This window comes from Lacerta agilis, chromosome 17 (genome assembly GCF_009819535.1).
Source record: "Lacerta agilis isolate rLacAgi1 chromosome 17, rLacAgi1.pri, whole genome shotgun sequence".
Lineage (NCBI taxonomy): Eukaryota > Metazoa > Chordata > Lepidosauria > Squamata > Lacertidae > Lacerta > Lacerta agilis.
Window position 1 is genome coordinate 32,725,175 of NC_046328.1, and position 15,254 is coordinate 32,740,428.

Sequence of the window (15,254 nt, forward strand, 5' to 3'; positions counted from 1 at the left end):
GTCTCAGGTGCGCTCCTGAGGGGTCAGGCAAGATGTGATGGAGTGGGAGAAAAAAATGGTGGACAGTTCTGGTTGCCTCCCCCTCCAAAAGGATATTGCGGAGTTGGGAAAGGGTCAGGAAAGGGCAAGCAAAACGATCGAGGGGGTGGAGCAACTCCCCTGCGGCAAAGGTTTAACACATTTGGGGTTGTTTTATTCAGCTCAGAATTAAGAGCAAGGAAGAGGGAGCATGGTCGAGGTGTATAAAATTATACATGGCATGGAGAAAGTGGAGAGAGATAAGTTTTTCTCCCTCTCTTGTAGCACTATGTGTGGTACAAGCAAGATGTGAGCCCAAGAGTCCTCTGCCCTCCTGTGTTTCCCAGCAACTGGTATTTAAAGACATGCTACCTCCAACAGTGGAGAAGGAGAACATAGTTGTTGTGGTCAGTAGCCATTGATGCTATTGATGCTCCATTGATAATATTGATACTCCATTGATTTTAAAGCCATCCAAGTGATTTCATTATGTATGTTTATTTTTCAAATGACTGATTTTATCTTAATTTTGATAATGTTACTATTTTTGCTGTCCTTTATCAACTTTTTCTGTTTTGTTTATTGCTATATCTTTTATTTCTCAATTGCTGGGGGCTTTTCATAGCAACGATTTAAATGAATAGAATCGTAGAATTGTAGGATGGAAGGCACCCTGAAGATCATCTAGTCCAACCCCATGCAGTGCAGGAATATGCAGCTGTCCCAAACAGGGATCGAACCTGCAACCTTGGCGCTATCAGCACCATGCTCTAACCGACTGAGCTACCCAGTGGTCCGTTTCATTTTGCTTCTTGCAAACTGCTTAGAAATATTCTTTGAATTAAGTGGTATTTAAACCTTGCTAAAAATGTTAATGGGGGAAAGAGGGGGAGAGAGAGGGAGAGGGAGGTTGGCCAAGATTCCTATCCAGAGTTGCCAGGATCAAACCAGGGCTGGGAACTGGGGGATACCTGGCTTCCAGATACAGGTGGGTAGCCGTGTTGGTCTGCCATAGTCGAAACAAAATAGAAAATTCTTTTCAGTAGCACCTTAGAGACCAACTCAGTTTGTTCTTGGTATGAACTTTCGTGTGCATGCACACTTCTTCAGATACACTGAAACAGAAGTCACCAGATCCTTAAATATAATGAGGGAGTGGGGAGGGGTATTACTCAGAAGGGTGGTGGGAATGGGTGTATCTGAAGAAGTGTGCATGCACACGAAAGCTCATACCAAGAACAAACTCAGTTGGTCTCTAAGGTGCTACTGGAAGGAATTTTCTATTTTGTTCTGGCTTCCAGAGTCATCCCACCTACCTACGCCGCCCATTGGGTCCTCCTGACCTGGAAGGACTTATAACAGATTCCTGTTCATGTTGAGGGGGGCATCTGCATTATACAGAGTCAGACGAGTGGTCCACCTAGCTCAGTATTGTCTGCATGGACTGGCAGTGACCCTCCAAGGCTTCAGGCAGGGAATATTTCTGGGCCCTAACTGGAGATGCCGGGGACTGAACCTGGGACCTCCTGCATGTAAGGCAGATACCCTACCAACTGAGCTGGGACCCTTCCCTGTAGGACAATAGCACTATTCACTGATTCTTAGCTGTGACTCCTGGCTCCTGGCTGTGGCTATAGCTCAGCTCTGAGTCCCCTTCACTTCTCCCTTGCCACCAACCAAGCAACAAGCAACAGTATCTCAGAGCAAAGGCTTTTATTTGAATTGTTGCAGCCTGCTGGCTGACAGGTTGATATTTCCTGTTATCTTCCTTCTGCTGCAAGCACTCAGAATCAAGGTGTCTTGGTCCCACTCACCCAACTCTCTCTCTCTCTCTCTCTCGCACGAGCCACGGCCATCCACCCCTGCCATGGCTTTCACTTCTTTCTCCCCACTTTATCCCTCTTCATATCCTTGGCCAGCTCCCCAATCAGCCTCCAGTACTCTCCGAATTTCAGCTCCTTGTCGTTGTTGACATCCAAGCTCCTCATCTTCTCGTCGAGGTCACCCACGTCCTGCGGAAAAGGAGGAAAGGAAAAGTCAGGGGCAGCCGGGACATTTTGTCACAGGTAAAGGTAAAGAGACCCCTGCCCATTAGGTCCAGTCGCGGACGACTCTGGGGTTGCGGCGCTCATCTCACTTTACTGGCCGAGGGAGCTGGCATACAGCTTGTGGGTCATGTGGCCAGCATGACTAAGCCACTTCTGGCGAACCAGAGCAGCGCATGGAAATGCCGTTTACCTTCCTGCCGGAGCAGTACCTATTTATCTACTTGCACTTTGATGTGCTTTCAAACTGCTAGGTGGGCAGGAGCAGGGACTGAGCAATGGGAGCTCACCCCGTCGAGGGGATTCGAACCGCCGACCTTCTGATCAACAAGCCCTAGGCTCTGTGGTTTAACCCACAGCGCCACTCGTGTCCCTTTTTTTGTCACAGGAACCCGCTTGTAAAAAATTATGTAAGGTATGGAGAAGACAGTCTGAGGAGAATTCTCTCTCTCTCTCTCTCTCTCTCATCATACTCCTAGAGCTCAGAGTCATCCAAGAAAATTGATTGGCAGCCCTCGGTTCACAACCAACAAAAGGAAATACATCTTCATAACTATGCATAATTAACTTCAGGAATTTGCTCCTGCAAGATCTGGTCATCACGGCAGCAGGTGTCTCATGTTTGCGTCACCCCGTGGGTGACACTGAGTCTGGTCCAACTTCCCGCAAGCAGCAAGTGAGGGGGTGGTCTGAAAGCTACACATACACACACACACACACACAGAGAGAGAGAGAGAGAGAGAGAGAGAGAGAGAGAGAGAGAGAAGGAATTCCTTGCACACAGAAATCTAGCATGTCAGGTAGAAGTTGATCTAGCTGAATTTTCTTCACTGAAGAACTAGTTTTCTACATGCATGGTGTTGCTCTTTCTTGGCAGAGTAGACTAGGTTAGCCATGTTGATTAATTTCAATGGGTTTACTCTGAGTAGGAATTACAACCCCATACATCTATAGCATTTTTATACCACTTTAGCAGTCATAATAATAATAATAATAATTTATTATTTGTACCCCAGCCACTCTGGGTGGCTTCCACCAAACATTAAAATACATTTCCCCCTCCTTAAATAATCCTGGGAAGTATAAAACAGTTTGTTAGAGGCACTGGGAATTGTAGCTATGTTAAGGTCTCCTAAAATCTCTCTATACCTTTAACAAACTACAGCTCCTAGGATCCTTTTTTATTTTGTGGGGGTGCCTTAATTGTAGAGTGTACACAGCCGGGACCATAACCCCATGGCTTAATGTAGAAAATCAAAGGGAGCAGGGGTCGTGTCCAAACCATCAACTGAATCACATTTATACCACTTTTAAAAGTCATGACGGTTTCCTTGGGAACCACAGTTTTAAGGGAACCATAGTTTAAGGGTGCTGGGAATCATAGCTCAGGGTGGGGTCTCCTAACATCACCCTTAACAAACAACTGTTCCCAGGATCCTATGGAGGCAGCCATGACTGTTAAAGCGGTATCACAGTTCTTTGAACAGCTAGTACAGGTGGAGCCAAGTATTAGTCATTACTCAGAGTAGACCCACTGAAATTAATGGATGTGACTAACTTAGGCTCAGTAGGGTTGCTCCCAATCTTCATCCCACTCAGAAAAGACCCCCGTTGACCTTAATGAACTGGACTAACGTAGGTCCATTATTTCCAGTGGGACTACTCTGAGCACAATGGCAACTCTCAAGTAGGCTGACTTTTAAAAGGGACACGAATCAAAGCTTCACGAAAATTCATCAGCATTTTAATGCACATTTCTCCCAATGGACACGTGCGTGTACGCAATGTTGCCTAATATTCACATCTTTGCAGAGCACACATTTTTCTATGCAATTTTGGCTCACACACACACACATCTTTGCAAAGCAATTTTCCTGAATTCAATGCATTTTTCTATCTCATTTTCACTAAGAGACGCAGTCATACGCCAGCTCTAGTAGGTGCATATTGGTACATGGGGTTGTGCGGGAGAACTGCATTGCAAAATTCAGAGAAGGGTGAATTTCTAAGGCAGGCTGCCTTTCAGGTATTGATTCTGAAAGCATGACTTAGATTCTTCTCAAAGTGAATCAAATACAGTACCTCTCCTTTCCTTAGACATTGCGACTGCTACAGCCGCCAGACGGCGAGCTCCCCAAAACTTTTGCAATCCTTCACTTTACCTACTGGAATGTAGCGCCAGGAGTGAATTTCTCCACTCCTGCCAGAATCAGACCATTGGTTCGTCTGGCATAGTATTTCCAACACCGACTGGCAACTGCTCTCTGGGGTTTCAGGCAGGGTTCTCTCCCAGCTGCTAGAGACTGGCTGGATGCTGTGGAGCGGTGGGAGGTACCAGCTGGGGAACCCCCAAGGGAAGATGGTTCAGAGCCTGGGGGTGGGTGGTGGGAAGGCAATGGGTGGTCAGAGGGAGAAGACTGGGAGGAGGATGTGTCGGGAGCAGAAGGTGCGGCCGGGTTTCGTGAGCAGGAAGAGGCTGCGGCAGAGAGCAGTTCAGAATCAGAGGCAGAAGCAGAGGCTGGAGAGGAGGCAGAGATGAGACAGGCTGCTGAAGAAGCCAGGGTGTCTCTCCTCCTGCTGTGGCCAGCTTCCCTCCCTTCTGGTCTCCCAGGACCAGGAGAGGTATGAAGAGGGAGTAGCAATGACAGGCACACTGACTGAGTCTCAGATTGCTAGGGAAGGAACCGGGGAAGAAGCAGACTTCAGTCCCCTCAGCTGCCTCATACAGGGCAAGATCTACCAGGACGAGTTGCTGTGCTCGCTAGGCCTGGCCTCCTGAGCAGGTCTTGTTTCCCTAACTTCACTGACGCCGTGTGACTTATTGCTGACCAGCACCGGACACCAGCCCAGCTCTAATAATGCCTCTCGCTTGCTTGCTTCGATGGAGGATTCGTGAAGGGATGTGCGAGTGAGTGTGAGGGAACCAGTTTACTCCACGAAGGTAAAATCCGCACTCGTTACTCCACTCTCTGTTGCCTCTGGTCCCTGCCCACCCGCTGCAACATGGCCCCTGGAAGGCTGCTCAGAAGGGAATGTGGCCCTCAGGCAGAAAACTGTTCCCTGCAGAGCTTCTGGACGTGCAATGAGAGGCAGTGGGTCTCCAGCTTGCCCTTCAGCAAAATGCTTTTGGCCTAGCCCTGCTTTTAAAACAAAAGTCTCCCCCGTCCTCCTGGCCTCGTGCCCTATAATTTGTCCCCCCCCCTACCTTCATGAGGTTTGGCAGCTGCTCGTGAACAAGTTCCTTGAACTCTGCAGCCGTCAGAGTTCCTTTCTTGCCCTCGCGGCCCGCATGCACAAAGAAGATGTTGACGATCTTCTCAATGGCTGCCTCCAGCTCTGTCCATTCGCTGCTGGCCATCTCAGGACTGAGGAGCGGTGAGTTCCTTCCTTCCTGGCTGAGGCTGCGGCTCGACGGGTGGGGAGTGTGTTTGTAGCGGCGGGCTGTGTAAGACGGGCTCTGTGAACAGGGGAGAAGGAGACGTTGAGGCAGCCAGGAGGAAATCAACAGGGGAAGAGCCGAAGGAAAGAAGATGTCAACAAAGCACATAAGGAGAATTATGATTTGGATAATGTCATTATTTCTGTTCTTCTGCTGTTTTTTTTAATTGCTATGTCTTTTTATTTTTATTTTTAATTGTCAGGGTCTTTCCATAGCAATATTTTAAATAAATAGAATCATAGCTTTGGCTAGTTAAAACATTATTATTATTATTATTATTATTATTATTATTAGTACCCCGCCCATCTGGCTAGGTCCCCCAAGCCACTCTGGGCGGCTTCCAACAAATATTAAAATACATTAAAATGTCACAGAAACAATAAAACATTGCCGTCAATCGACAACAAACCAACGAGAGAGACCAACGTCACTTGTTGCTTTTCCAAACGAATGCGCCATGAATGGGCCGGTCTTTCATCCTTTCATAGAATCACAGAGCGGTAGAGTTGGGAAGGATCCTGAGAATCATCTCATTCAACCCCCCTGCCATGCAGGAAACATCCCGCTGTCCCATACAGGGATATCGAACCTGCAACCCTGGCGTCATCCGCACCACGCTCTCGCCAACTGAGCTACCAGTTTGCGATACTGCCTAGAGGCAAAGGCGAAAACATTCCAGAAGGCCTGCAAACCCCAGCTTGGTAGCCAAGATAGCCCCAGGAGCAATTGTCATGTGCTACAAGAACGAGATCCCACCAGCTTATTCATGTGCTTGGGCATATGTTGGTTGGCTTGCCTGGGATGCTTAGCTACCGTATTTTTCGCTCCATAAGACACACTTTTTTCCTCCTAAAAATTAAGGGGAAATATCTGTGCGTCTTATGGAGCGATTGGTGGTCCCTGGAGCTGAATTGCCCAGGGGCCAAAAGAGGATCATGCTTTTTATTTTACAAAGAGAAAAGGGGGTGTTGAAAGGACCCCGCTCAGCAGCTGATCAGCAAGAGATCGGGAGAAAGATAAGAGTCCTGGCTCCCTTTCAGCCCCGCCCTCCATTGTTGAATGTGCTGCAGAGGGAGGTTGTTTGTTTCCCCAGCGACATGTGACTGGCTGATTAGATTATCTGTCTGGAAACTGTAGAAAAGGCTCCCTTTTCTTTAGAAGCTGCAGAAATGTGAGTTGAACCCCATAAAAATGGGGCTTTTCCTCTTTGCTTTTCCCCCTTTGCAAAAGGAGCTTTGCTTTTCCCCCCTTGCAAAAAAAGCTGCAAAACTTTTAGCTGATCCTCAAAAAAACAGAGCTTTTCCCTTTGCAAAAAAAGCTGCAAAACTTTTAGCTGATCCTCAAAAACACAGGGCAAAAAAAAATGTTTTTTCTTGTTTCCTCCTCTAAAAATGAGGTGCGCCCTATGGAGTGAAAAATACGGTGGTTGGGAGAAGGGAGACCTCTCACACTGATTGCCTGCCAGCTACTGCCTTATCTGAGAGGCGGATGAGAGATAAGCTTCTACCTTATCTGAGAGATGGATGAGAGATAAAGTACTACCTTATCTGAGAGATGGAAGGGGGACTCTAAGCCAGGGGTGAGTTAACTGGATTATCGGTGCCTGTTTACATACTTTGCTTTGTGTATAAGTAATGCTTAACATACCGGTAATAGCAGTGAGGCTCTGCAGGTATGTTGTAAGCTTATACTTTCCTTTAATAAAGCGCTAGAACTGGCCATTCTGGCATTTCCCCATCCTCCTTCAGCATATCTGCATCAACCCACTCTCACAGGCCCTCCGCCTTTCTTTTCTTCTTGTGAAAACCCACCAGCATATTCGCGCAAACTTCTCCTGATGTTTGCAATCTTCTCATGCACCTGTTTGCAAAGCAGCGTTCCAAAATAGAATGCATTTGCAGCGCGTTAGTTTCACCAAGAGATCCGTTTCTACGCACACTTTAACGCCAGTCTGTACATCGTTATATGTGTTACTCCGCTAAAGAAACTGGATTGCAAAATTCAGAGAAGTGCAGATTTCCTAAGACGGCAGCGTTTCCGTCCACGTATCGTTTCGGGATGCGGAAACTAGGGAGGTTCGTCTTTCAATGTGAGCTGAACCACATTTCTCCCCATCAGCTCTGACTGTGGGTTGAGCCCAGTACATTTCTGCAGGACATTGTATCCCAAAAATATTAGAAATATCAGAAAGCCAAGGTCCAAGGAGAAGGGAACTGGTTGTTAAGAGGGCAAGGAGCTCACCTCCCTCTGTGGAAATTAGGAACTAATAACACCACTAAAAAGAATTAACAGTAAGAAAGAACAATGAACACATCAGAAATGTATCTTTCCATCCATAGATTAATCGATTGCATTGTGCTGCACGCTGACGTGGGAATAAGCCACCTCCAAGTCAATGAAGCTTACTTTTGGGTAGATGTGAGGAGGTGAATTCAGTTGCATGGATGTGTGGGCCGGATCCTATGAATGCCCTCTTGCAAAGCAGTCCTACTGAATTCAGGGCGAAAGCGTGGATAGGATTGCATCACTCCCGGGGGAAATAAAGCACATCTAAATGTGACTTTGGGGTCAGGGGAGACAATTTCCCCTCTGTCCCACAGCCCTACAATCTGGCTCCCCATACCACACCAGCTAATTATCTTTAAAGGCAATTAGCTGCAAAATAGGTGACCAACGTCCAATCTGGCTGGTCCTTACGTTGGTTACCGTAGCTGGCTGGACTGAGAATTACTTTAAAATGTAAGAAAAGCCCTCCTCAGCAAGAGTCCCAGGAATCTCCCAGAAACCCACAAGCAAGGCATGGAGGCAATGTTCCACGTTGTCATTTATTTTATTTTAATTTTTTTGCAATTGTCTTTAGCACTTGGTTTTCAGGATACACTGACCCTGAATTTGGAGGCTCTGTTTTGCTGACAATATTTTAGACCTGTGTGCCACAACGATAGATGATAGATAGATAGATATAGATAGATATAGATGATATAGGAATAGGAATAGGAATAGGAATAGGAATAGGAATAATTTATTATTGGCCAAGTACATTTTCCAACATACTTGGAATTTGTTTCGGCTACATTGCAATGTAAACATACAGACACTGTTCCTCTCACAATACAAGAAGCAAGGAAACCCCACCCATAATTTACCCCCCCTTCAGCTATACAACTATGAATTTAACAATTTAATGGCACAAGGGAAAAAACTATTCTTGTGCCTGGCCGATTTTGTATATGAACTCCTGTAGCGACGTCCAGATGGAAGTAAATCAAGCAGATGATGACCGGGATGTAAAGGATCTGCTACAATTCTCTCTGCTCTCTTCCTAACTCGGGTAGCATAAATTGTCTCTATTGAAGGCAAGCTAACACCAATTACCCTTTCTGCAATTCTTACAGCTCGTTGTAGCCTTTTCTTGTCTCTCTTGGAGGCTGTACCGTACCAAGCTCTTATAGAATTACAGAGAACAGTTTCAATGATGCCTCTGTAGAATTGGAACAACACTTCCTGGGACAATTTAAATTTCCTTAGTTGACGCAGGAAATACATCCTCTGGTGTATTTATTATATATAGGGCTCATCCATACTTCTGCTTCTGTCATGCTCAATGAAGCACAGGTCCAAGCTGTTTTCCCCTTGCCCTGCTGCTTTCCAAGGAAAAACCCACTCTTTAAAGACAGATCAGAACAAATGGCAAACCAGGGGAAACCTCTGTTGTATCTCTGACCAACAGCAGACCTCAAGGGATCTTGAGTCCCTTGATAAGGAGTTGGACTTCAAAAGCCAACCCCTATTCTTATAACAGCCATTTGTTCTGATTGAGCATTAAAGAGCAGTTTTCCCTGGGCAGGAAGCAGCGGGACAACAGGAAATGTGGGTATGCCCTTACAGACATACGTCTGTGATTCTATCTATGCTAGTGGCTACGAAGCACATCTTGTGGGCTATTTTGGATTCTGGTGTGTTATGTCACTTCCACGTGACTGGTTTATCCGGCACTCATCCTGATTTGTTTGCACAAAGTTTGCAGGGAGGTTAGACGGCCTCTGCTATCTATTGAGCACTTCGTTCTGATTCATTAGACGACGCCGTGTCAATCGACTGCGACCCAACACTCTCTCTGGTGTATTTCCCCATCACTTTCCTTCCTGCAAAAAGTCCAGGGGGGTGGGGGAAAGTGGGCTTATGCAAGACCCCCCCAATCGATTTTAATTGCCCAACCCAGATTTGCCTATACATGATTGGATCTCATTGGAAAACAGCAGCTGTCTGGAAGTGTCCATCATATAATACAATGTTATTACTAGAGGATAGATAACATGTAGGGAGATAGCTGAATCGACAGAGACAGACAGACAGTACTGTCTTTAACATATTTACTTAGGGTATGGGTCTCTCAAAGTTCACTGGCTCTCAAGTAAAAGTGCTTAGGATCGCATTGCCCACTTGTTTCTTAAACGTAAGAGCAGAGGAGGAGTCCTGCGGGATCAGACCACTGGCTCATGGAATCTAGAATCCTGTTCTCACAGTGGTCCTCGCCCCTGTTGCAGGTTCCAGTAACTGGCATTCAGAAGCATTGCCTCCTGTGGAGGCAGGTAGCCATTGATAGCCCTCTCCTCCTCCTCCTCCTCCTCCTCCTCCTCCTCCTCCTCCTCCTCCTCCATGAAAATTTGTCTAATCCTTTTTCTTGAAGCCACCCAAGTCGGTGACCATCAGTCACTGCCTCCTGCGGGAAGGAGTTCCACAGTTTTAACTCTTCCTTTTATCCGTCCCGGCCCTTCCCACATTCAACTCCACTTCAAACTCCGGTGTTATGAGGGAAAAACGCTTTTTCTCTGCCCACGTGTTTTTTCTCTGCCCACGCCACCTCCTACTCCCCATTTCTCTAAGCTAAGAAGTCCCAAACACTGCAATCTTTCCTCATGGGGGGGGCTCCCTCCAACCCCCTTGATCATTTGGGTTGTCCTTTTCTGAAACTTTTCCCATTCTACGTTATCTTTTTTTTTTTTTTTGAGGGGAGGAGCCCAGAACATCTTAAACCTCTGAGCATATCTCAGAATCTCACCAGCACAGTGGTACCTCGGGTTAAGAACTTAATTCATTCTGGAGGTCCGTTCTTAACCTGAAACCGTTCTTAACCTGAGGCACCGCTTTAGCTAATGGGGCCTCCCGCTGCCGCCACCCGATTTCTGTTCTCATCCTGAAGCAAAGTTCTTAATGCAAGTTACTGTTTCTGGGTTAGCGGAGTCTGTAACCCGAGGTACCACTGCACCTCAAACAGACAAGCCTCCTCTGCTGCAGATTTTTCTAACACACCTCAATGCATGCATGTAATCCATGAACACAATGGTGGCTTGGATGGGTGTTTCCAAGTGATTCATTGCCTCCCAAAATTCTTTTCGTCAGTCAGCAGCCTTTGCACTCCCATAACTGCAGTGCCCCCATCGCTCTCTCTCTCTCTCTCTCTCTCTCTCTCTCTCTTTCACACACACACCCTGTGACCAAAAAAGGGAGACCAGCCTCTGGCACCAACTGGCACCGTGCCCCTTCCCAAGGATTGCCACTTACCCTGAAGACGGTCGCTTGCAAGGATAATGTCAGTGGGGGAACGGGACGGTGCTTTTTATACAGCTGTGGGCAGCCAGAATCGGGGGGGGGGGAAACAAGGAAGGGGGGGTGTTCAAAGGATCAATGCTCCATTAAGCTAAAAGACTTTGCTGGTGTACGGTTTCTCTTTCCACAGACACCGCCCACGCCCGGACTCCCCCCCCCACCCCCCACAGGCTGCAGCCCGCACTGCTACTGACACAGGGCACTGCCTTCCTGGCTTGTCAACAACCCACAAAGCACAGCAGCCAGCCTCGGCCCTGCCCAGCCGTCCACAAACTTTCCTTTTGCAAGATTCGGCATGCAACCAAGGAAGTTTTGGGGAGGGGGAGGGAGAGAAGCCCCCAACAACAACACCTCGTGTGTGTGTGTGTGTGTGTGTGTGTGTGTGTGTGTACAGGCTGCAGAAAATACACAAGGGGAGAGTTTGTGCTACTTACTCTCAGCCAGGGCCCTGGGATAAGTTAGCAGGGAAAGCGGTGGAAACCCTCCAGGAAAATGTATTTCATGGGCTGACTCACTCGCTCAGCCACCGTTTGCAGAAAAACACGACTGGCCGTCGCTCACGCTTGGACTTTTTTTTGGAGGGGGAGGGGTATTTTGATTTTGGCCAGGAAAAGTAAACAGGACGCCCTAGCAAGGCTTGAACTGATGGCAGGTTCGGACAGGGTGACCTAGCAAGATTTTGAATTTAAGTCAGGCTTAGACAGGAAGATCTAGCAAGGCTTGGATTTAAGTCAGGTTTAGACAAGCATAAAAGGTAAAGGGACCCCTGGCCGTTAGGTCCAGTCGCGGACGACTCTGGGGTTGCGGCGCTCATCTCGCTTTACTGGCCGAGGGAGCTTCCGAGTCATGTGGCCAGCATGGCTAAGCCGCTTCTGGCACACGGAAACGCTGTTTACCTTCCCGCCGGAGCGGTACCTATGTACCTACTTGCATTTTGTGCTTTCGAACTGCTAGGTTGGCAGGAGCAGGGACCGAGCAACGGGAGCTCACCCCGTCGTGGGGATTCGAACCGCCGACCTTCTGATCAGCAAGCCCTAGGCTCTGTGGTTTAACCCACAGTGCCCTCCAACATTTCTCCGACGAAAATAGGGACGTCCCATTCCACAATGAATTTTACTATTTATACCCCACACTGGTTTGTCCCAGCCTCTCTGGGCAGCTTCCAACATACAGTGGTGCCCCACTAGACGAATGCCTCGCAAGACGAAAAACTCGCTAGATGAAGGCATTCGTCTAGCGGAAGGCTGCCCCGCTAGACAAAAAAGTCTATGGGGCTGCCTCGCAAGATGAAAATTTTTCGTCTTTTTTTTCGTCTAGCGAAAGTGCGGCTTCCATTGCTGCTTCGCTAGACGAAAAACCCGCTAGACGAAAATTTTCGCAGGACGAATTATTTTCGTCTAGCGGGGCACCACTGTATATGAAAACATAATAAAACATTAAACATTTTTTAAAAAAACTTCCCTGTATAGGATTGCCTTCAGACGGCTCAGGGTTGGATAACTCCATACCCTCCAGTGCAAATTGGGTAATCCTACCATACCCTCCAACATTTCTCCTATGAAACTAGGGACATCCTAAGGAGAAGCAGGACGTTCTGGGATCAAATCAGAAACCGGGACGGCTTCTCTAAATCAGGGACGTCCCTGGAAAATAGGGACACTTGGAGGGTCTGAGACAGGATGCTCTAGCAAGATTCAGGATCAAACAGTTTGATCTGGTGAGGCTTGGATTTAAGTCAGATTGAGTCAGGACGATCTTGCAAGATTTTGAATTTAAGTCAGGCTCAGACATACTCAGACAGGAAGAACAAAATAAAATAAAAAATTCCTTCCAGTAGCACCTTAGAGACCAACTAAGTTTGTTTTTGGTATGAGCTTTCATGTGCATGAGTATTACATATTGCGTTTTTTCTTATGTGTAAGGTTTATCGTTAAGATAGTTTGCCAGGTTTTCCTTAGCCAATCAGATATGGTGTAGGGGGTGGGGTTATGTTTCTGTTTTTGTGCAATATACTGTTTTGTTGTCGTTAGCAGCATCGTAATCAGCGTTAATGACCTCAGAGCGAAGTATCAAATGTAGAGTTATTTTTCAACGTTCTCAAATGACGATGCTAAGCTGCTGCTTTCCCCCGCTCCAACTCTGCAAGCTCATAATCTCTTTCCCAAATCCACTCACATTTAGTTCAGTTTACAGCAGTCACTTACCTGCTATTGGAAAAATGCGGTCACTGACCCCCTCACCACACACACACACACACACTCCTGTGCTCCTCCCCCAAATCACCAGCCTCGTCCAGCCCTTCCTGTTTTTGACACTGCTTTAGCAGAAGCGGTGCAGATTCAGTCCAATCTCTTACTGGTTTATCCTGAGCAGCTCAATTTGTTATAGACTGCTTTGGGAACGGGAACGGGAATGGGTTCAGAATGGGCAAATCCGTTCCTCCTTTCCCCCAATATTCAGTTCGGTTCTCCACATCTGCACATCAGTTTGCAGATCCATAAAAGGTAAAGGTACCCCTGACCATTAGGTCGAGTCGCGAATGACTCTGGGGTTGCGGCGCTCATCTCGCTTTACTGGCTGAGGGGGCCGGCGTACAGCTTCCAGGTCATGTGGCCAGCATGACTAAGCTGCTTCTGGTGCACGGAAATGCCGTTTACCTTCCCGCCGGAGCGGTACCTATTTATCTACTTGCACTTTGATGTGCTTTCGAACTGCTAGGTTGGCAGGAGCTGGGACTGAGCAACGGGAGCTCACCCCATCACAGGGATTCGAACCGCCGACCTTCTGATCAGCAAGCCCTAGGCTCAGTAGTTTAAACCACAGCGCCACCCGCGTCCCTTTGCAGATCCATACCCCCCCCAAAGCCTTTATGAGAATTCATCGGCTTGAATCGAAGAATTCGTTTTTTTGTGAATGACTCCTGGCATACACAATTTTGCATGCAAAATGTTTGCATTTTTGCAAAGCAAATTTCAGTAATACAATGCATATTTGGTATGCTATTCCTACTAACAGATGCACACTTTGGTCTCATGGGTGAATTTTGTGTATGCATGACTCAAAATTTTGCATTGCAAAATTCGGGAAAGCACAAATTTCAAAGGCCGGCTGCAGTTTGATTCATGCATTGTTTCAGGTGAATCAGTAGGTTTGACTTTAAGTTCAGACTGAAACAATTCCTCCTCCATCCCTATACCTGACCACTGGCTGTGCTGGCTACACACTCATTCTAAATGTAGACCAATGTGTCCTACCTTCTAGACCAGCACAAGAGGCAGATATCAGAAGGGAGGGAGGAAAGAGGCAGCAGTGGTGCAGTGGTTAGAGTGGTCAACTAGGACCCAAGAGGGAGATTGGAGTTTGAATCCCGCCATGAAGCTCACTGGGTATGATCTCAGGCCCAGCCACTGCCTCTCAGCCTAACCTACCTTTCAGGGTCGTTGTGAGGCTGAAAGATGACATGGAGAGAACCATGTATGTCACTTTGAGCTCCTTGAGGGGGGGGGAAGGTGGAATGGAAATCAATCAATCCATTAACGAATATACACAATTTTCCCAATAGATGCATTTTTGTCAATATGGATTGATTGATGAACTGCATGGCAAAACTCAGAGAAGTGTGAATTTCAACGGATAGCTGTGTTTTCGTTTCCGAAAGTGAGGATTTGATAGATTTGGCTGAAACCTGAATCCAAGTTCCCCCTCAGGCGTTGCTTAGACATTCCTGGGCTTTATGGACCAATTGCCTGACTCAGTATTGTGGCATATTAAAACAGCTAAGTTATTTGACAATAATAGTAATAAGGCTATGTTTTGCTGCTTTGGCCCGCAGAGAGATAACACTGGAATGCAGAAGAGGCGGCCGAACAAGAATTACCGGAAAGATCCTTCGGCGTACAGAGCAGCAGCTCCTGTGCCCTGCCGAGAGAGGTGCAGTGTGTTGACTCTGACATGTCACACTTAAAAAAATAAAAAATAATAATTTAACATTGCGTAGGTTTTGCGAGACCTGGCAATGCATCTCAGGTTGTTTTATTCATTCATTCATTCATTCATTCATTCAAAATTGCATTTATGGTCCACCTTTTCCTCCAATGAGCTGAAGGTGACATACTGCTCTTCCCATTTCATCCTCACAACCA

General features: G+C 47.0%; 1 protein-coding gene across 2 annotated transcripts; it reads right to left on the reverse strand.

The window, feature by feature from the left end:
- Nucleotides 1-1,714: 1,714 nt before the first annotated feature.
- S100A13 (S100 calcium binding protein A13) lies at nt 1,715-15,044 on the reverse strand. 2 transcript variants are annotated; one of them, XM_033136339.1, is made up of 3 exons: nt 14,990-15,044; nt 5,269-5,520; nt 1,715-2,030 (listed from the first exon to the last, which is right to left on the reverse strand). In XM_033136339.1, the coding sequence occupies exons 2-3, from the start codon at nt 5,419-5,421 to the stop codon at nt 1,893-1,895; spliced, it is 291 nt and encodes a 96-aa protein (XP_032992230.1). In that variant the 5' UTR covers nt 5,422-5,520; nt 14,990-15,044; the 3' UTR covers nt 1,715-1,892. The 2 variants fall into 2 exon arrangements, with proteins under 2 accessions (XP_032992230.1, XP_032992229.1); XM_033136338.1 differs by lacking the exon at nt 14,990-15,044 and adding an exon at nt 11,068-11,270.
- Nucleotides 15,045-15,254: the final 210 nt, after the last annotated feature.

Excerpts from the sequence above, each read along its gene's own strand:
- S100A13 (XM_033136339.1), bottom strand. The coding sequence starts at position 5,421 with ATGGCCAGCAGCGAATGGACAGAGCTGGAGGCAGCCATTGAGAAGATC. Across the intron at positions 2,031-5,268 it reads AGCTGCCAAACCTCATGAAG|GACGTGGGTGACCTCGACGA; the intron begins GTAGGGGGGGGG and ends CCTTTTCCGCAG.